Genomic DNA, 22,342 nt, shown 5'->3' with positions numbered 1-22,342 from the left:
AGCAACATTAAATGACAGAATTGTTTAAAGTCAGGCTACAGTTTTTTCTAATAATAAAAAAATAATACGATTTGTATTGACAGTTAGGCTCCAGCACTGTACAATTATAAATGGATTGTTTTTGACATGTGCCCTGGTAAAAACAGAGGTGATCGATTTTGCACTAGAGAATCTTCCACTGGATGTGCAACGTGAATGTTGAAAACGTGTGAGTAAAAAAAACGGTGTGAAGGGATTTTATTTTAAACATTAGCTAATGTGATATTGAGAGGAGAGTGTGGCATTTTAGGGTTTAAAAGGTGTCAGTGAATGTAACGTGAGGAAATTCTGTATTTTAAACTTGAGTAAACACGAGTTAACTTTCGTGTTTTGACTTGTCGGAAACTCCCACCACCAGTCACACTCAGTCAGTCATTCGACTGCAACGTTATTTCCTGCAGCGATACGACATGAGGTGATGCGCTTTAGGAAACGATAAAAGCTCGAGTTTATAGCGTTTGAATTGAACAAAGGGACATGCAATAAGGTAACGTAACAGTTTATGAATCATTTATACCTTTTCAATTTGATTTACACGTAAAAAAAAGTTTGTCGCGAAGCTGTTTAGCTGTTTAGTCAAATCAAGCGAATAATCTGAATTAAACAAGGAATTTGAAATTACAACACGACTGCACAGTCTATGTCCTTTTATCGTTTTAACTATTTAAAAAAAAATGTGGTTACTGTTAAGAGATCTGACTTATTTGATGTTTTGAGGAAGTCAGTTATCAACTGAATTAAGAGACTGAATCAGTGTTCACTGTAAAATGGTGTACAGTCAATTTATTTTTTTGTGGCTGCACTTCCCTATAAAGTTTTATGTACATTGATATATTTCATTAGTGCACAATGTTGACTTTACATCCGGGAATAGACTGGATGGTCTTCGATTAGATTATTGTTTTGTTCACATGTGTATTGCTTGAGGTTTGTGGCTATATAATGAGACTATAACGAGTTTACTCCAGGATTTTAGATATAAGCACTTAAGTCACTTTTTGCTCTTATTGCCTCATGGTGTTCAACAGAGGATTAAAGGGAAGTCCCCACCCTTTTTATTCTATGTATGGTGGTGACCATATCTTGTGGGAAATGTGCAGCAGCATCATCAGCAGCGGTGATGACTATATATGACAAACACTTCTGGTGTTATAAATAGTTTAGCTTTATAGTAAATTGTTGCCAGTGAACTAAAACCATTTATGAGAGGCCAGAAACACGCTATCAAGCTTGCATTTTGAACTGTGTCTGGCTTTATATTCCTGAATACCATACTGTGCAATGAAGGTCTCATACATGTTTGTAGAGTTAAAGCTTGTCAGGCCATAAAGTCTAACAATCTGAATTTCCCTTCCAGGAAAGATGAGAGACAGGCTGGCTGAACTGGGAGGTGTTGCCACCAAAGTCCACAGCGAGGAGGAAGAGCAAGTGGATAGCGGAGAAGATGTGGACAATGGTGAATTTGAACAGCATGCAGTTGTGTTTGAGGGCGAGGACATCATGGAGGACACCTTCAGAGAAGCCCAATCCATCCAGAAAGAGATCGCCCAACTCAGGATGGAGGTCAAGAGACTGGGTAAACAGAACACACGCTTTCTCACCTCTGTCAGACGCATTAGCAGCATCAAACGCGACTCGAACACGATTGCACGCAGCATCAAGACGAAAGGGGAGAACTTGTATGCTCGGATAAAGAAGCTGGATGCGCTTTGTAAAGAGTTGGAGGAGAAACACGGAGCCCATTCAGCTTTGGTGCGCATGATACACGGCCAGTTCGTCTCTATAACGGGTTCTTTTCATGAGGCTATGAATGAATACAACAACGCCGAAATGGCACAGAGGGACAACTGCAAGACTCGTATCCAAAGGCAAGCGGGGATCGTGGGTAAAGAAGTGAGTGGAGATCAAATCGAAGAAATGATTGAGACCGGCAAGTGGAACGTTTTTTCCGACGACTTGCTCACAGAAGGGCGAACCGCTCGCTCAGCGCTCACTGAGATCGAGAATCGCCACAAGGAGCTTTTGGAGTTGGAAAGTCGCATCCGAGACATCCATGATCTGTTTTTCCAGCTGGCTTTGCTGGTGGAGGAACAAGGGCCCATGGTGGACAACATTGAGGCAAATGTATATGCCACCCAAGACTATTTGGTTAAAGCTACAGCTCAGATAAAGAAGGCGGTCAAATACAAGAAGAAAAACCCTTGTCGACAGATCTTCTGCTGCTGTTTTCCATGTTGCAATAAATGATCTCAGTGTTAAAGCCTTCCGATTTCACATACGCCATAGCATATTAAACAAACAACAGTCTTTCATTCTAGAGTTAACCATGTCATGTGATTTACTTTGTAGAGAACAACCAATGCCCAGTGCTTGCGTTTGATGGTTGCCATTGCAAAAAAGCTTTGTGACTTCTTGTAAACCACAGGAGCTGCAATGCAATTGAGCTGAAGTGATACTGCAATGTCACTGCTACCCTTCTGTAAGTGTCACAGGACATTCACTTGATGTGTAAAAGATATTAAAAAGGAAACCGCAAGTGTTTTACACCCATGTACAGTGCAAACATTACAGAAACATGTTTTATTACTGCTTTATTTTAAGATACATTTGTGTGTGTATGATTGTTGTGTGTTAATTTAATAAATAATATTTTATCTTTGAATGCCTTTATGTTTGTTTGATCACCATATTGTTCTACAGTTTATTATTGTAACATTTATGCAATACATTGTATTGCATCAGTCTTGGTTTCCCAACTAGGAGAGTTACTTCTGCAATATGACTTGCAAAAGGAGTTGTGCAAAAGGGTTTAGTGGTTTGGAAATAAAGTCCAACAATTCTATTCATTTGAACAAACACTGAGAAGAATCAGTATATTCTTTCTTTATTGATGGTTACATTCGCATGTGAATCAGTTTAAGAAATCTGTCAGCTTCTTTTTGAGAACTATGCTTACTTTCAAAGTAGCATTACAGGGTGTAAGTCAACATGATATTCTATTTAAAACTACCAGGAGTGGGGTTTGAACCCACGAGGACATTTGTCCATTGGATCTTAAGTCCAACGCCTTAACCACTCGGCCATCCTGGTGGCTGCACAGTTCAAATGACCTCAAAAATCTATTTTTTTTAGAGGAAATGTATTCTGTTGTTTCTTTGTTTTGAATGACCACATCTACCCGCAGAACAGATTTTCTTTTTTTCTTTTTTTTTGTGGAAAATGCATCACATTAAACTAGGTAGTGAGACGTGTCTTTCAGTTTTGATTGTAGTTGTATTTGAGGTCACAAGTTTTACATTTGATAGTATTTTGTATTAGTTTCAAAAAAGAATTTAGAAGCACATTCATGAGTGAAGAGACGACTCGACGCCGGCGATATGTTAGGCCCTAAATTAATACATGATTAACTAACTGTATTTTTTCTATGTACATTTCTGAAATGCACTTTCTGTAAAGCTGCTTTGAAACAATATGTATTGTGAAAAGCGCTATACAAATAAATTTGAATTTAATTTAATTCATAAAGTTTAAAAAGGACAACAACGCTACAAAATGTAAAGCAATGATGCATATGCCTATGAAAAATTACAGTTATATGCAGGTGCTTTTGGTATAAAGTGACAAATATCTGGAAGAATTGTGGGGTTAAATCATTTAAATATCCTATTAATCTATTAACAAAGTTCCTTGTCACTTGTTTATCTGTTGGTTGCTTGCATGTCTCCACTTTCTACTAAAGTGGAACATTTATATTATATATCGGATTGCACTTAAATGTTATGAAGTTCAGACCCACAAGGACATTTGTCCATTGGATCTTAAGTCCAACGCCTTAACCACTCGGCCACCCTGGTTCCCATGTGATATTCTAATGACCTTGTGAATGAAATAGGTAACTGTAGGATCATTCAGAGCTGCTGATGTGTATTTGGGCTCACCGAATTTCAATTTCGCAGCTTTTGTAATAGTTCCATAAAATAAGGCACATATTGGCAGCAAAGAAAGAAACTATACAGTATATGCTGTAAACTTGTTCAGTTCAATTTGCTTGTATCAATACAGTTTCATTTATGAGATAACAATTAATTTTCTTTTTCTTTTTTCTCAGTTCAGACTGTAATGTGACTGTCAAAAGTCTGTTATATTGCATTAGTTCCAACTTTGGTCTTTTCTTCTGTGTATTTTGCATGTGATGAGGCCTACAGACAATCTGATATTTTGTGTGTTGTAACTGCAGTTGGCATCTGTGTATGACAGGCCTATAATTTTAATGCATTGGCATGAATGCCTTTGTAATGTCTTTCTCAGCAAGCACACATGAATTATCTGGCGTAATCAAAGTGTTTTAGGACTCTTGTAAGTTTAAAAGTTAGTTTTGTGCAGGCAGGCAACAGGTATTGATACTCTAAATAGTTTCCCAATAATAAAGTAAATTAAAAAATATATATTTATTTATAAATATTTAAAGTCTATTTGAAGTCACATTTTCCCCATCAGGTTCAAGTGATTCTTAACAACACTGGAGATGTGCTGCTATGTTACACCAATAGATGTCAGAATTGAACTTTTTAGGATCCTAACAGAAAGTCTCTTGTCTGTTAAATGATGTTCAAGTAACCGAATACTCTAAAATACTCTATGGTTTCACAGACAAGGCTTGAGTCTTAGACTAAAATGCATTATTGAGCTGTTTTAACTGAAAGCAACTTGCAACTGGCATATCTTAAAATATGTCAGTGCCATTGTTTTGTCTCAAGATGCACATTTATAAAAGGCATGTTTATAAAAATGACTTAAATGTCTTATTGAACTAAGGCTTAATCCTGGCTAAATCTAAGCCTTGTCTGTGAAACCTGACTATAAGCAACTGAATAAAGTTGCCCCCTTAAATGATGAATAAAAGTGAAGTCAGTGAAGAGAAATCCTAGATCTTAGGGGCCTGAAAAATATAAGGTTCCATTTGTGCCAAAAATGCTTTGTGCATTATACTATACATTTCATTTGTCCTTGTCTACAGTATTTTTATAATTAGGCTATATGTTGAAGTGTATGCCCTCTGTTTATGTAGTCTTGTCCTGTAGTCTTTACTGTCATCTTTTCCGTCGTCTTTCTCTGTCGTCCTTACTTGTTCTCATATGAAGAGAACGTCAAAGACCCCATGTATCTCTGAAGAGGACTGTCTTCAGAAAAGTTTATGTGGTAACCTGGGAAACTGCTATATTTCTGCTGTTCTCTAAGCGCCACCTACTGTCAGGGAGTGAATTTGCATTTTTATTAATACGATATCCTGTTTTTGTTCCGACAATGCGAAAATCAGATTAAAGGTTATTTTATGTCTGTCCTAATATATTTACTGTATATATATATATATATATACACTCACCGGCCACTTTATTAGGTACCCCATGCTAGTAACGGGTTGGACCCCCTTTTGCCTTCAGAACTGCCTCAATTCTTCGTGGCATAGATTCAACAAGGTGCTGGAAGCATTCCTCAGGGAGTTTGGTCCATATTGACATGATGGCATCACACAGTTGCCGCAGATTTGTCGGCTGCACATCCATGATGCGAATCTCCCGTTCCACCACATCCCAAAGATGCTCTATTGGGTTGAGATCTGGTGACTGTGGAGGCCATTTTAGTACAGTGAACTCATTGTCATGTTCAAGAAACCAATTTGAAATGATTAGAGCTTTGTGACATGGTGGAAGTAGCCATCAGAGGATGGGTACATGGTGGCCATAAAGGGATGGACATGGTCAGAAACAATGCTCAGGTAGGCCGTGGCATTTAAACGATGCCCAATTGGCACTAAGGGGCCTAAAGTGTGCCAGGAAAACATCCCCCACACCATTACACCACCACCACCAGCCTGCACAGTGGTAACAAGGCATGATGGTTCCATGTTCTCATTCTGTTTACGCCAAATTCTGACTCTAACATCTGAATGTCTCAACAGAAATCGAGACTCATCAGACCAGGCAACATTTTTCCAGTCTTCAACTGTTCAATTTTGGTGAGCTCTTGCAAATTGTAGCCTCTTTTTCCTATTTGTAGTGGAGATGAGTGGTACCCGGTGGAGTCTTCTGCTGTTGTAGCCCATCCGCCTCAAGGTTGTGCGTGTTGTGGCTTCACAAATGCTTTGCTGCATACCTCGGTTGTAACGAGTGGTTATTTCAGTCACTGTTGCCCTTCTATCAGCTCGAACCAGTCTGGCCATTCTCCTCTGACCTCTGGCATCAACAAGGCATTTCCGCCCACAGAACTGCCGCTCACTGGATGTTTTTTCTTTTTCGGACCATTCTCTGTAAACCCTAGAGATGGTTGTGCGTGAAAATCCCAGTAGATTAGCAGTTTCTGAAATACTCAGACCAGCCCTTCTGGCACCAACAATCATGCCACGTTCAAAGTCACTCAAATCAACTTTCTTCCCCATACTGATGCTCGGTTTGAACTGCAGGAGATTGTCTTGACCATGTCTACATGCCTAAATGCACTGAGTTGCCGCCATGTGATTGGCTGCTTAGAAATTAAGTGTTAACGAGCAGTTGGACAGGTGTACCTAATAAAGTGGCCGGTGAGTGTATATAGGCCTGGCACACAGACACATGGATGAATTGACAGAAGACAGAGAAAGACGACAGAAGAAGATGGCAGAACAATATGAGATAACCAGAGAACACAGCCTACACATCAACTTATACAAATTTATCTGAACAAGTAGGCAATGACAGTAGACAAGGACAAGTGTATGGTATAAAGCCCAAAGCAGTCGACTCATTTTTGGCACAAATGTAAACTCACATTAAAAAAAATGCAAACTTTTGAAAACAGGTTTCAAAGTGCATGTTTTTGAAAAGAGACCATGTAAACTACAACACCTTGAATTTGTGAGAACAGTGACGTCATGCGCATGCATATTACATGTTCAACTTCAGTCTATAGGCGCGTAGTGTTTATCTACTAAGTGACATCGCCACCTATACTGGCCTGCCAGCATAATACAGCATTTTTAATTGTTTTTGTGGATCCATGTGAATGGGGATAGTTTCGACAACATTGTCGTCTGTACGTGAAAACCGCAAAGGCAAAACCTGTTTTGAAAACCTCAGAAACCTGTTTACTTACAGCAACACAAACCTGTAAACATCAAAGTAGTCCACTTGTGCTTCTGTTCTACCAGACATGGAGCTTGAACCCACAAGGACAATTGTCCATTGGATCTTAAGTCCAATGCCACTCAGCCATCCTGGTCACAGAACTGCAAATAATCTAATGATGAATATACATGGGAAATATGGTCCTGAGAATGTGCTACTCAAATAGACAACTGTTAGCAAATATCAAAAGTGGCTCGGTTCTCTTGCAGAACAGTTGTGTAGGCTTAAACCCTATAAGTTCATATCAATTTATTAATCACCTAAATGTGTTATTGATTTATTTACCACGTACTTAAGAGCTTCTTCGTCATACCATTTACCCACAAAGTACAATTAATATAATAGATTTAACGATTTGGAGATTCTATTAGGAGTGGAATTCAAACACACAAGAATCTTAAGTCCGATTCAGCCATCTTTTAGTTCAGAGTTCAGATTCATTTAATACAACTGTTGCTTGTGTATTCTCCAATGTATTCTACACAATGCTGTGTAATTCATAATCATCACTAAAGAAGCCAAGACAGTTTTCTAGGTCACTTTATCAAATAAAGTGACTTTGATCATGTGACTCTTTGTGCAGACAGTCAGATGTTATTGCTTCCCGTGAAGCTCAAGATGAATCATTCTCATTCTGTAAAACGAGACAAATCAAATAAGACCTTCTGAAATCCATGCAATGTTTATTTAATACAATTTACAATGAAAAAAATATTTAATTTTGATTGAATAAGACTCTATCATGCAGTATTGTGTTGTGTATACTGTGTGCTCTCCATAAATCTCTCTCTCTCTTTCTCTCTGCCACTCACTCAGAGTCTGGTTCTCTCGCTCAGCATCGTCTCACCCAGACAGGGAGTTTTTGCTGACAAGGAAACAAGCCTTTTCACCGTAGCTCAACTTTCAGTTTTCATAGTTCTGAATCACTCCTCTCTTCATTGTTCAGTTTCCCTTTGAAGATTAAAGTACAAGCCTGAAGACAGGACATCTCTTGGGTCGGATCTTTGTGCTGGCTTTGTTTGCTGCTTTGGAGAGCCGTTTTCTCTTCTTCACACTTGCAAATGACCTCTTAAGTGGTTGGACAGGGCTGTTGGAGTATTTGGATGCACTTTCAAAGCTTAGATGATGTGCTAACTGTGCAGACATTACGAGGGGCAATCCTATAGGATGAGAATCTTACAGAAGCCCACCAGTCTGAAGATAATGGCTATGGTGAGATCTTCACTGCAGAAAGTGATGCTTTTTCTACAGCACATCCAAAGAATGTCTGTCACGTCACCACGTTATCAGAAACTGTGCAAGGTAAAAGTGTAAAATTACTTCGTTTACACTATGGAGTTGCATTTTATTCAGATCTTTTTGTGATGTGTATTTGGGGTCGCAGATAGTCAGTGATGTTTTGGGAGGTTCAGTAGCACCACAAGAAAAGAAAAGTACAATAACCAAGTTTTAACATTTAGTGATATTGTAAAAAGAGGCATGAGTAATCAGGGACTAAACTCGGGTTGGAAAAAAAGCTGTTTCTGGAATCTTGCACAGAAAGGCACAGTTGTTTACTCTCTGGTAGCCTACTGGTACAATCCCAAAGCACTGGATTTTTCATGAATATCAAGACATTTGCATAACAATTTCATGACAGGTGGGCTTTTGCATAAGCTTTTTAAAATCGCAGATCATTACCAGGAGTGGGGTATTGGATCTTAAGTCCAACGCCTTAACCACTCGGCCATCCTGGTGGATGTGAGGAGGAAAGCCGCAAATTGAAGAAATTGATTCAGTTGTTTCTTTGTTTCAAATGACCACATCTATACCGCAGAGCAGCCTTTTTTTAAACTAGGTAGTATGGTGTGTTTCTTTACAAAGTTACAATGCCAACTGCCTGGCATACATAATGTGTTCTTGTGGATCTGTATATTGCATTGTGTTTAAAGGTTATAAAGTTCTACCAGGAGTGGGGTTCGAACCCACGAGGACATATGTCCATTGGATCTTAAGTCCAACGCCTTAACCACTCAGCCATCCTGGTGGTAATGGGGTTCAAACAACCTTAAATTGTAGATAGATTGAGTTGTTTCTTTGTTTTGGATGACCACATACCCACAGAGCAGGTTATTTATTTATTTATTAAAATGCATCACATTAAACTAGGTAGGAAGACATGTGTCTTTCAGTTTTGATTGTAGTTTAGTTGTATTTAAGGTCACAAGTTTTATATTTGCATCTTGAAGCTTTTTGATAGTTCGGAAAAAAGAATTTAATAGAACATTTATAACGTCTAAACAGTACAGCAACACTAATAAATTAAATGTAATGATGTGCATACCTGTGAAAAATACCCAGTTATATGCAGGTGCTTTTGGTATAAAGTGACTTTTATTTTTAATCTTTGGCATTTTTGTGTGCTGTGCGCGTGTGTGTAATAAGCAGAGTGTACGCGCGTTGTGCACCTATAGGCACATATTACTAATGCGCCCTTTAAATAACAAAATGTAACTTTTTTTTTACAAATTCACGTTTTTGTAGTTTACATTGAACGATAAAGGCATCGGTTTCAAAAACCTGCACTTTGGAACTCGTTTTCAAAAGTTTGCGTTTTCAGGCCCCCATGCTGTTGTGTAAATGAAAGGCCAAAACATAAAAGGTTTTCGGAAAACAGGGAGGTCGTGCGCACGCATATTACGTGTTTATACTGTGGGCGCATAGTGTTTCTTTACAAAGTGACATCGCCACCTACTGGCCTGGCATGATTCATTTTTTGTCGGTTTCGCGAATCTGTGTGAACGGGGATCGTTTAAACAACATTGTTTCAAACTTTTCAAAAATGAAAAGTAAAACTTTACAATTTTTAGTACCTTGTTGTCGTGTAAACGTGTCACTTGTTGTTTGCATCTACATTTTTTACCAAAGTGAAACACTTATATATTGCATTAGAGGGCATGAAGTTCTACCAGGAGTGGGGTTTGAAACCACAAGGACATTTGTCCATTGGATTTTAAGTCCCACACACCTTTACCATTTGGCCATCCATGTCGAGTGTTAAGCTTTGATATCTTTGCTTCTCAGCAAGATGTTGCATCATGCAAGGACGCAGTTGGCGTCGTATCTGAGATGCCAGAAACAATAATGTATTGATATTTATGAACTTCTTGATGTCTTAAAACAATGTGCTAATCTCTGATTTTCCAGACTAAAAGCGAACACACTGTTACTGCTTATTTGAAAGATGTTCTAAGCCAAGTTTCATTACTCTTTTGAGAGATTTGGTATGGGACATGCAACTTTTTAAGCATGTTCTTATTATAGATTATTATTAGATTTGTACTTTATAAAGCTGCTGCTTGTGTTAAATCTAAGAACATAGATTAAGACAAGTGCAGACGATGCACTTAAGCATTAAAAAATAAAAAGCAATAAAAGAGCAAACTCTGCAATATTTTCGCATACTTTATCTCTATAAGACATTTTCCCTTATGTATTTAATTCTTATCATACTTTCACAAGCACATATTTCAGCAGGAAACTTGCGCTTATCAATTACGCGAAACAAGAGTCTTATCAATTACAGAGAAATGAGTGACATCACATGTTTGGCTCCTCAGATGCACTTGGATAAGTCAGTTTATGATTACCACAACAACCCAGCATCAATTGGTTTCATTGAAAATGTGTACAGCTCAAACCCATGTGGGCACTACCCATTACTGTAACCACAAATCCTTAACCAGTCAGCCATCCTGGGAAATGTTCCTCTGGTCTGATTTGCACCATTCCTCTATTCTTTTATTTTTCTAATAGAAATGTTGTATTATGCACAAACTGCAGTTGGCGCCATATCTATGAGATGGAAAGAACATTAATGCATTGGCATTTATAAACCTCTTGTTAATGTCTTCCTCATCATAATGGTGCCAATCTGTGATTTCTCAGACTAAAAGCAAGCAAACCTTTACTGCTTATCTCAAAGATCTGGTTATCATATAAAGTGATTGTGTCTCTTCAGATAATATGGACTCTGCTCTATTAATATGGATTAGTTTTACGATCTCTTTATTAACTTTTTTATGCGTCAAAGTAGGCTACATGGACTGTCAACGGAGGGACAGAAATGTCTCAGATTTCATTCAAATATCTTAATTTGTGTTTCGAAGATGAATGTAAGTATTAAGTGTTTGGAATGACATGAGGGTGAGTAAATTATGACAACATTTTCACCCTTTATACTGGGTATTCGCTAAATCTGAAAGTTAATATATTTATGCAACCAAACCGTATGAGTTAGTTTAGTCAACATTTCAATTAAATTGCAATTAACATTTGTGTAGTACAAAATCAAAAAGTTTAAGTTCTTCTAACTTAATTTGGGCGTTTGTTAACTTAAAAAAATTGAGGCAACACTTTAGGGTTTACAGTGTATCTATCCACTTACAGTATGTTATAGAGTTGTTCAGTTTATTGTCCTAACATCCAGAAAAGACTATATGCTTTGTTCCATGCGCAGGCGGTGTGATCAGAGCAGGCTTTAGGGCGTAAGTTTGATGGTTATTGATATTGCTCAGTTTCAGATCAGATTGCTTCTTCATTTGCTGTGTCATTGTTGTCCTGCTCATAAATAATTTGGTGAATGCTCAATAATTTGGTGAATGCTCTAATGTGAAACCGTTGATGATTCAGTTATGTTGAACAAGGAAATTGTAGTGTATTTTTTTTCTATCCAGCAGCCCAAACTTTTGAATTATTTTTTTATACTAGTGTAAATTCTTTTTTATCACAACCTCATCATAACGTGTGCAAAGAACACACACGATTATGATAATTTTTTAAAACATCTTTGGCAGTAATAATGATGGCAAATGTCATTTTGTTTTGTCTTTCCCAGTTCTCCTTATTAGCAGTATATATAACGGTATTGGCATTTTAATGGGTTCCAGCATTAATAAGCAAAGACTGTCTGTTATGTCTCTGCTTGATGTCTGTCTTTGGTTGTATATCATCACTGCAGCCCTAAACGAGAGAGCTACATTTCCTCTGATATAAACCAACTTTAAGGCGACTGCCACCATAAATGAAAGTTTTATAGGTAGGAATTACAGCAGACTGCTAAAGGCAGGTGAGATGTCTGCTGTTTGAGGTAATACTTTATTTTGAAAGTAGGTGTGTTCTGTCAACCACAGAGATTGTTTGTCACTCGTTTTCCAGATTTTGTCTTCCTTCATTAGTCTCATTTAACAGCTATTGAAGCAGTGCTATTTCCGCCTCACTTTAATTCTATTTATAGGGGACAGAACAAGGAGAAGATCACCTAATCAGAGTCCATTGAGATTCGTTTGAATTGGTGCAATTTTAACGTCTGCATGCTGTTATGTCTCCTCAGGACATTCAGACAGATGTTGATACCCAGACTGATCTTTCTAAAAGGGCTTTGAGAGGTCAGATCCCAAATACCAAGGCACAAGAGCTTGATAAGTTCAGAGATGTGGACCACATTCATATAGCCTCCAGAAGGTCTGTGCAATATCCAGCAATACAAACAAACAAACAGATATCTCAAAAACAGAACATAACGTCCTGAACTTTCCTTCAAATTGTCATGTGCTATTAGAGAGTGTTTGGAGGCCGGTGCAGAGAAATGGACCGGACTAATAGCCATCCTTGAAGAGCTTTGGTTCTGGGTAAAGCTGAAAGATGAGGAGCTGACACGGCAAAGGCCGGTGGGAGAGGACGTACATACTTTACTGCAGCAGCAAGGCTACTGTACGGTCAGTCACACTGTGTGCATGTTCACAGGTTAAACCAAACAAAACAGGCATTTCTGATTGTAAGGACCATTAAATCTCAGTAGAAGGAGAGTTAAACACCTACAGTCCATTATGAGTGATGTTGTATTCTTTTTTATATATAACGTTTTATAATTTACCACTTTGTACCAGCACCTCCTACCCGCATGCACTGATTACATTGCCTATTTAAATAGGCAGTCCTCAGATATTGTGTATAATAATAAGATACAATACAACATAATTAAACCCCTTGATTACTTTTCCCTCAAGGAGAAGCTGTGAATTGATTTTATTTGTTATTGCACTGCTGAATTATTGATGTCCTAGATGTTTTATCATTGCAGTTTATTGCATTTACTGCATTAAAACATTGCATTATTTACATCAGTTGCTGCAAAGCTGTCTTCACAAACAGATCTCAAATATTTATAGCTGTGAACAACATTATTAAGTATTATTATATATATAACGATTGAATTAATCAGTGTTTTACAGAGAAAAAAAAGTGTGCCAGTCTGCACCTCATTTTCCCCACATTTTCATTTTTATCTCATTAGTATAGTCGGTGGTTCATTATTACATGTGATCTGATGATATTAAACCATGCAGAATTAATCAAAAGTTTGCCTTCTGATATCGACCACAACACGTCTTCCCTCTGTTTCATCGATTTTGTTCCACAATCAATTTGTCACTTTCAGCTCAGCTAATTTTCGGTTTCTGCTTTGTTTTTTGATTGCTTTTCGAGTAATTATATCTCCAATTTCACCCCCTCTAATGTGTTCAGAATGAGATGTAATGAATGTCTACATTTAGTTTAAATGTCACACCTCTGCATCTTTAATGAGCTGTTCGACACAGGCCTTGCACAGAGAGTTGATTGGACAGGATGTAGACGGCACTCTGAATCAGGTGTGTCTGTCTCTGGCTGTCCAACCTACAACAATGGAGGTCCAGATCAGTACAGAGACGGCTGCAGGTGAGAGACTGTTTTTGACTATTTTTGACTCTTTTGAATCCTCCCAGAGGAACATTTTTTTTTTTTTTTTTGAGGTTTTTCATTTATAGCACAAAAGTTATCAGTTATCAAGTTTCATATCAAGAAAAGCTCAGATCATTTTTGTCTTGGGAAAATTTGATAAGAAATGCCATATTGAAGAGTTCTAAAATCTTTCGATTGCAGGCTTTGGTGTTGCAGGCTCAGCAGTTTGATAAGTTTGAGACATTGTTGAGATCCCCACTTAAAGTCTGGAGGGGGCAGATGTAAAATGTATATCTTTTTCTTAGGAGAAACATCTGAGAAGCAGGAGACTTCAACAAAAATTAATTTACTCAAATTGCTGTGTAGGAGAGATAATTAAGGTCTCCTCCTATGTTATTTGTGATATTTATTTATTTTTATATATTTGTTTTATACAACATGAGATGCTCAATATTTTATACATATATGCACGCATGTACGCTACCGTTCAAATGTTTGGGGTCTGCAAGATTTTTTTTAAATGTTTTTTTTAAAGAAGACTCCTATGCTCACCAAGACTGCATTTATTTGATCAAAAATACTCTAAAACTACTATGATGATTTTCATATATTCAAATATTTCATACTATGAAATATTTTTACAATTTAAAAATAACTGTTTTCTACTTGAATATTTTTTTTAATTTAATTTATTCCTGTGATGGCAAAGCTGAATATTGAGCATCATTACTCTAGTCTTCAATCAGTGTCAAGTGATCCTTCAGAAATAATTTTAATATGCTGATTTCTTATGCTGAACATAAGAAAAATATGCTGAAAATGCTGAACATTTCTTCTTATTATCACCCAACTGTTAAACACACTTTATTACAGTGATAGATCTCACCTAGCAGTCTTGTCTTGTCCTCGATTGTCTATTTCTATTAAAGATGCCACCAAGTGTCAAATTTTATGTGTATTGTCTTTCTGATGTAAATGGTCGTCTCCTGGATTCAAACACTAATTTTTTATTACACTTTTCATTTCTGGAGGTCATAGTTTTCGTCTATAGCGTCGTTGCTGCTTGATTTATGTGTCTCTGAAATGGCTCAGTGGAGACAATAAACCTTATAGGACACAAAGTGAAAAGTGAGAGAGTGCTGAAGGGTACGGATGTAAATCTGATGATCACAGAGGAAAGATCAGAGTCCTCAGTAATAATGACACACAGTAAGTTTTGGTCCACAGTAATATGGTTAGGACTAATCTTTGTCTGCTAAACTATTCAGTCCTGGATAACCCCAAATGCCTCTGGCATATTTAACAAATAAATATGTACACTAGATACTCTTTTTAAAGTACTTTGTCCTTTTTAAATTATTGGTACATTGGAGCTACTTAAGGGGACAATAGCTTTATTACCAAATAATTTAACTAACTTATCAATTACATAATTTGTAATATAATCGGAACTATAGCTTTCTTACATAATCAATAAACAAATCCAATTAGGATGACATAATATTGAACATTTATATAGCAAAGGCATGATAAACTAAATTATCAAAATAAAATTGAAATGCCACGTAGAGACTCGAATAGGTGCTTTGGTATCTGTTCGTTCCCTTTTGATACTGGTCACACACGTTGCTTAAGCTGCTGACGCTTTATAGTGGGGCGGTTAAGCGCAAAAATTGATCACTTTGCGATAAAAGCATCACATTTTGTAGGAAGGCTCACAAAGGGGTCTGATCAGATGTAGGACCGTGGCGCTTGAAATTTGACCCCTGGGGTCCAAATATGGATTTCGTAATGGAAAAATGGATTAAAAGCTGCCACAAACATAAAATTCAATAACATATTTCACCATAAATACGTGTAAATATGAGCACACTTTCACAAAGAAGGTCTTTAAACTTTAAAATATAAGATATGTTTTAAAATGTGCTCCTGTAATATTACTAATATATTAATATATTACTTGAATTATCTGTAAATTCATGTTATGTGATCAAAATTAGACATCACAGTGACAAGTGATTAAAAGCTGATCTTTGTCTGGTCTCTACCAAAGCAATTCACCAATGGTGATACAAAAAGTTCAACTGTTTTTAAACAGCGGACATGGAAAGAGACACGCAAGCTAATCCACCACGGCAAGGTGCCAGCTCATTAGGATTAGGTTTTTTTTGTTGTTGTTGTTTTTAATGTAGGCCTGCATAACAAGAAATAGAACAAAGAACCAGTAGTTCAACTCGTCAGCAGTTGAGCTTTGAATATTAACACAAGATTTAATTAATAACATAACATATAAGATTATAAAATTCCATGCTGAATTCAATGATCACTTTTATCTTGGTCAAGAAGCAAAAAAATATTAACACAGCTTTACACTGACATTCTCCCTCACATAAACATAAAGCAGTACACTGCAGTGATGCTGCTCTGCTTTTGCATTGCTTAATACAGCCTTTTGTACATTTGCAGGCAATAAGTTCATTGCAGGCTTTAGATGCTTCAGCAAGTGAGGTCCAGTATGGTTCAAAACTGCCATCATCTGTTTTGACCCACCCCCATTTAGATGGACAAGGCAAATGAGGAGAAGGCAGTAATACTTGGCCCCAAATATGACCACCCTGATATGTTGCCCTTTTCACATGCTGTTCAAGAGCTGCACTTGTTGGTGGAATTCGGCGAACACTGTGCCTTTTTGAAAAAAGCTTTTTCCTAGCCGTGTTCACGCTCCCACATGTACTGGTTCTGTCATACAGCAGAACTGTGAACCTTTCAATTGTCTCTGATATATGTGAGGGAATATCAGATGGAGCACAGCTCAATTCCAACAATGCCTGAGTAAGTTCGGGGAGGACTTTCCATGTTGCCCATGCTGTTTTTTTCCCATAACCAACAAAGCTAGACACTGAGTCACAACCAGTCAGAGCATGAAACATTGGAAGTGCACGTGCCTTCTCAGGACCAAGGCTGTGTGCAATTTCATGTGCTGCAATGTGCCTACAATTCTTCCCTGTTCCAAATGCAACCCAGAGTTCAGTGTCACCAAGGCTTTGCACCACAGAAACTGCCAGCACTACGACATCTGTATCAACAGTTCGAATCATGATCTTTTGATGGCCATTCTGCGCAGCATGAGATGCATGCAAAATCATCCTGCTATCTGCTTCCTCCTGGTTGCATGGAGATAAAGCACATATGTCAGGCAGCTGTGGCTTGCAGAGGATGGTACTTCCCTGAGTAATGACAAGTTTCTTCTCTCCGTGTTCAAATGACTTAACCAAGATGTCTGAAAGGTATTGAAAAAGATCTGTTTTATTTTGATCCACCCTTAGAAAGCTCTGCCAGTACGAAATCCATATTTGGCGGCCATTTAAAAAAATGTCCGACATGGCCCCCAGGGGCCAAATTTTGAGCGCCTACGGTCCTAAATCTGATCAGACCCCCTTTGTGAGCCTCCATACCAAATTTCATGCTTTTAACGCTAAGTGATCGATTCTGATGAAAATCTGCGCTTAGCCGCCCCACTATTCCTTTTCTCTGAAATGCTGAAGCCTGATTGAATTGCATCTTTGCACTTGCACAGACAAATGGCATTTCAGGGTGCCCAAATGGGCGGGGCAATTTGCCTATATAAGTCGGCACTGACTGCCATTTCATCAGAATCTTTCTCATTCAAGTGCGAAGATCATATCCTTGCTGGTTCTGAAGAAGAAGAAGAATACGAGAAGCCTTTCAGCTTGCCGTGGAAGAGCCCCAGCAGCAGAGTGATGATGCTGACAGCACTGCAGCTGAGAGACAGCGCTTCTCCTCTGCGGCTATCCGGAGAGAGTGAATGAGCAAATTTCACTCTAAAAGAGCATACTTTCTGCTGTATTTGCTCCAAAATGTCTCACCACTAGTGTGGCACATGAAGGTCACCCCTGCACCTCTCAGATGAGCACTCTGAGTGCGTTGCCTGCCTGTGCCGCACCCATGCTGAGGCCGTGCTCATCAAGATGGATTGCTCTCATTGCAAGAGCATGAGTCTCGCCTCGCTGCGCTTGCGGATCGCTTTCTTCCAAGATCCGCGATTCCAAAAAAGCTATCCCGCCCCTCGAGCTCCCTTGTTCTCTTCCTCTCGGAGGAAGAAACCAGTGGAGTTGCGGGGCTGAGCAAGTGGGACCAAGTGAGCTCACGTCGGCCCAGATCCTGTGTGCCTCACCCTCCCCATAGCGAGAGGATTCCCTGGTGCTCTTCTCCTGCGAAGACCAGCAGCCCTCATCTGGTGCAAGCAGCTTGGTCTCTTTTGAGGGTTCTGAGGTGGTATTTGCCAATGACACCATATCATTGGCAGTTTCTTATGCAGAGTATTGGTCAGACTCCGTCCGCCCTCTGTTGCCTAGGGATCCATGTGATATCAGTCCTGGTCTGGACGCAAACTTATCCTTGTCCTTACCAAGGATGTTGAAGAGCTTGGCTTGGAGGGGTCAGCCCCAGAAGAGCCCGCCCGCAGCTGCATTGACAAGTGGCTCCTAAAGCCGGGGCACCGCCAGCGAGCTCCCCGCCAGAGATCTCCCCGCCAGAGATCTGCCTCATTCTTTCTGGTCCGCTACAGCCGGACCACCTTCCAATCGTCCTTGTGGTCTGTCTTATCCGCCTGGTGTTCAGCCCGGAGCGTAGACCCTTTATCTTGTGATATCTTGTTGCATAAAACTTGTCCTTCCTGCAGGAGTTGCTGGATGAGGGACGCACCCCATCCATGTTCAAAGTATATGTGGTAACTATTGTAACATACCCCACCCCTATCGCTGGCCAGTCGGTTGGAAGGAACAGCTTAATAGTGAAATTCCCTTAAGGAGGCTAGAAGGCTGAATCCGCCTCGCCCCCACATGATTCCGACCTGGGGACCTGTTCATAGTCCTCTTGGCTCTCCAAAACTCTTTGAGCTGCTACAGACGGCCACGCTGCAGCCCCTTTTGCTTAAGACTGCCCTCCTGCTGGCTTTAGCAGGAGATCAGTTCAGTTCAGTTTCAGTTCAGTTTCAGTTTATTGTCCCCTAAGGGAAACTTGTCTTGCAGCCAGGTAAACATACAGGTAACACCACATACACATACAATTAAGCAACACAAACTACTAATTAAAAACTTATACACTACTACTCATCTAGGTCAAAGAATTGTGCAAATTTAGCAACCTAATTGCATTTGGTATAAAGGAGTTCTTTGTCCTATTGGACTTAAAACAAGGGACTCTAAATCTCCGACCTGAGGGGAGGACCTCAAAAGAACAATGAAGGGGGTGATTTACACAGTCCAATATGGCATCTGCTTTCCTCATAACCTGCCTCTCATAAATATTTGTCAAGGAAACCTGTGGACAGCCTATTAACTTACCAGCCACCTTCACAATATGGCTGAGGTTATTTTTCTCCCTCAGGCTGATGCCCCCATACCAGGCAATAAAAGCAAAAGTAAGGACAGATTCAATAAAAGATTTATAAAATAAAGACATGATAACCTTATCAACATTAAAAGAGTTAAGCTTCCTTAGGAAGTACAATCGTTGTTGTCCCTTTTTGCAGATCATCTCTGTGTTTATATCAAATTTGAGTTTACTGTCTATCACAGTACCCAGATATTTATACTGCTCTACCACCTCTATGCTGATTCCTTTTATATAGGTGGGTAGAGGAGAACCAAGTTGTTTTCTCCTAAAATCTATGAGCATATCCTTGGTTTTAGAGGTGTTAAGCTGGAGAAAAGACCTGTCGCACCAACTGACAAACTCTTCAACCACTGGCCCATGCTGAGATTCATGTTTCTGCAGTAAACTGACAATAACTGTATCATCAGCATATTTCAGGATGTGTCTATTGCTATAATGGCTCCTACAATCGTTAGTGTAGAGAATGTATAGTAGAGGTGAAAGTACACAACCCTGCGGAGAGCCAGTGGAAGAGAAACGCCTTTCAGAAAGACAACCATTCACCTTAACTCGCTGTGTTCTATTTGTTAAAAAATCCATAATCCAGCTCACAAGATTACTCTCAATATTAAATTCTGATAATAATTTACTGACTAAAACATGTGGCTGGATAGTATTAAAAGCAGAAGAAAAATCTAAAAACAATAGCCTGGCATGTGTACCAGGACCCTCTAAATGACTGTAAAGGAGATTTAAAAGTGTAATCTGGGCATCCTCTACCCCTCTGCTAGCCCTATATGCAAATTGCCCGGGGTCCAGGGCCCCACCCACCCTGAACAGCAGAAGCCGCTTTACTATCCTTTCAAATGACTTCATGACCAGTGAAGTCAATGCCACTGGTCTGAAGTCATTTAATGTGCCTGCAGAGTTGCCCTTTGCCACTGGAACAATAATAGACTCCTTCCAAGCCATTGGGACCCTTCCCTGTTCCCGGGACATCTCAAAAATGTCAGCAAACACCCCACAGAGTTGCTCTGAACAACACTTCAATAATCTCCCAGTAATTCCATCTGGTCCTGGACTCTTATTTACCTTAATTCTCTTAAATACAGACCTAACCTCCTCCTTTGTAATTGAGAAAGGTATAGATTCTACCTGAGCCTGTTCCTCAGTTATTTTCTGTAGTTTGTCCGAGAAGTCATGAATATCAAAACGTGAAAAAAAGGTGTTCAGCGCTTCAGCTAACTCGCTATCATTTTTATACATTGGCAATTGGACTGGTTTATTATGTGTTTTTTGCAAGCCTATCATTGTTTTCACACCATCCCATGCTACCTTTAAGTTGTTACTGCCCAGTCTTTCCTCTATCTTATTTTTATATTGCAATTTAGCCTTCTTTGTTTCTGCTCTGACCTCCTTAGTTGCCTCCCTAATTTCACGCTCATCCCCCTTATGAAAAGCCCTATGTTTTTTCATTAACACTTGTTTCAGTGAGCTAGTGACCCATGGCTTATTATTTGCATACACTTTGACATGCTTTTTGGGAATAATAGAATCCACACAGAAAGAAATATAACAACATACAGCATCAACAAGCTCATCAATATCCGAAACAGAGTTAATGAAGACAGACCAATCGGTGCAATCAAAACAACCTTGTAATTTCAGAACAGACTCATCCTCCCAGATCTCAATCTCTCTAGTTTTAACTTCCCCCCTTTTAAGCATAGGTCTGTACACCGGGGTGAGATTGATAGTACAGTGGTCTGAGGATCCTATGGGAGCCAGAGGGAAGGCCTTATAAGCCTCCTTAATTGAACCATAGCACTTGTCCAAAGTCTTATTTTTCCTAGTTGGACATGTGACGTATTGATACAAGTTGAGGGTTTTACTCAGTTTGCAGTTATTAAAATCCCCCATAAGCAGACACGGGGCATCCGGGGAAAGAGATTGAAGTCTTTGAGTCACTTTGCGAATGATATCGGCAGCAGTTTGTGTGTTTGCTTTGGGGTGAATATATATTACAGTCACAAATATCTGGGGAAATTCTCTCGGGAGATAGAACGGGCGAACAGAGATGGAAAGCAGTTCGATGTCAGGAGTGCATATCTTTTCCCTGACGGTGATGTTGCTGCACCACCGCTGGTTTATGTATACACACACACCACCACCCTGAGATTTCCCTGTGATTTCTGCGTCTCTATCCAACCTAATTGGCGCCCCAAAGCCGCTGATCGATAAATCCGTGTCGGTGTCTTTAGACGACAGCCACGTCTCACTGAAGGCCATAATACAGGCGTTCCTGTATTCCTGTAAATAGTTCGAGTTTGCTTGAAGCTCATCAATCTTGTTTCTGAGCGACTGAGCATTTGCGAGTATTATTGAAGGGAGTGGAATACGGCGTATTTTTTGTCGTTTTAACCGAAGTCGGACGCCACCTCTCCTTCCTCGCTTCCTCTCTTTGCGAGAGTATTTGCGATCATTTCCAGGAGACCTACGCCTAGAGATCTCAGCTAGAATGTCTTCAGATACAAGCGGGTCCAAATATATATTTCCCATACACGGATTGTCCCATCGCATCAAACATTCTCGAGAATATGTCCTTACCGGCTCACGTTGCTGGCTGCGTTCGCCTTGGACATAGTAAATCCATAAAGTCCATAAGATGACAGCGTAGTATATCTCCATGGCGACTGCTTGAATGAACAATAGTATCTAGTCCATTTTCATCAAACAGCGAATCAAAACAGGAAACTTAAAGCACTTCTGACAAACAAAACGCAGTCAAACAAACACACCTGCTGCTTGTCGCTACAGCTAGAGTAGCGCCACCTCCCGACCTGATTGATCAAGCGAGTTGGCAACCTGCAGGAACTCTCTGTGAGCGCATCGTGCCTTGAGTTTGGGCCAAACGACTGTAAGGTTGTCCTTAGGCAGAGGCATGGCTGTGTGCCTAAGGTATGCTCTACTCCGTTCAGGGCACAGGT

The 22,342-nt window shown here is 39.4% G+C and overlaps 2 protein-coding genes and 2 non-coding genes across 7 annotated transcripts in view; 2 read left to right on the top strand and 2 right to left on the bottom strand.

Annotated features, from left to right (window-relative positions):
• The first annotated feature begins 390 nt into the window (after positions 1–390).
• Positions 391–2,701, top strand: stx11a (syntaxin 11a). The gene is made up of 2 exons (XM_056256040.1): positions 391–526; positions 1,397–2,701. The coding sequence occupies exon 2, from the start codon at positions 1,402–1,404 to the stop codon at positions 2,284–2,286; it is 885 nt and encodes a 294-aa protein (XP_056112015.1). The 5' UTR covers positions 391–526; positions 1,397–1,401; the 3' UTR covers positions 2,287–2,701.
• Positions 2,702–3,046: 345 nt separating this feature from the next.
• trnal-uaa (transfer RNA leucine (anticodon UAA)) lies at positions 3,047–3,129 on the bottom strand. Its single transcript has one exon. It is a non-coding gene; the product is annotated as a tRNA-Leu (tRNA).
• A 4,906-nt stretch (positions 3,130–8,035) lies between these two features.
• The window catches only part of LOC130088982 (utrophin-like), a 46,323-nt gene continuing 32,016 nt past the window's right edge, over positions 8,036–22,342 (top strand). For 3 of the 4 annotated variants that reach the window (XM_056256036.1, XM_056256035.1, XM_056256037.1), the window contains exons 1-4: positions 8,036–8,501; positions 12,571–12,701; positions 12,799–12,955; positions 13,838–13,955. In XM_056256036.1, coding sequence (XP_056112011.1) covers positions 8,367–8,501; positions 12,571–12,701; positions 12,799–12,955; positions 13,838–13,955 — 541 coding nt within the window. In that variant the 5' untranslated portion in view covers positions 8,036–8,366. Of the gene's footprint in view, positions 8,502–12,570; positions 12,702–12,798; positions 12,956–13,563; positions 13,956–22,342 lie in introns of those variants that run through there. The other variant, XM_056256039.1, reaches the window with a different exon arrangement.
• On the bottom strand, positions 9,143–9,225 carry trnal-uaa (transfer RNA leucine (anticodon UAA)). The gene has a single exon. It is a non-coding gene; the product is annotated as a tRNA-Leu (tRNA).

This window comes from Rhinichthys klamathensis, unplaced genomic scaffold (genome assembly GCF_029890125.1).
Source record: "Rhinichthys klamathensis goyatoka isolate OS25496 unplaced genomic scaffold, OSU_Roscu_1.1 h1tg000123l_1, whole genome shotgun sequence".
NCBI classification, from domain to species: Eukaryota; Metazoa; Chordata; class Actinopteri; order Cypriniformes; family Leuciscidae; genus Rhinichthys; species Rhinichthys klamathensis.
Note: the sequence above shows the minus strand (reverse complement) of the source record. Positions and strands in the feature narration are given on the sequence as shown.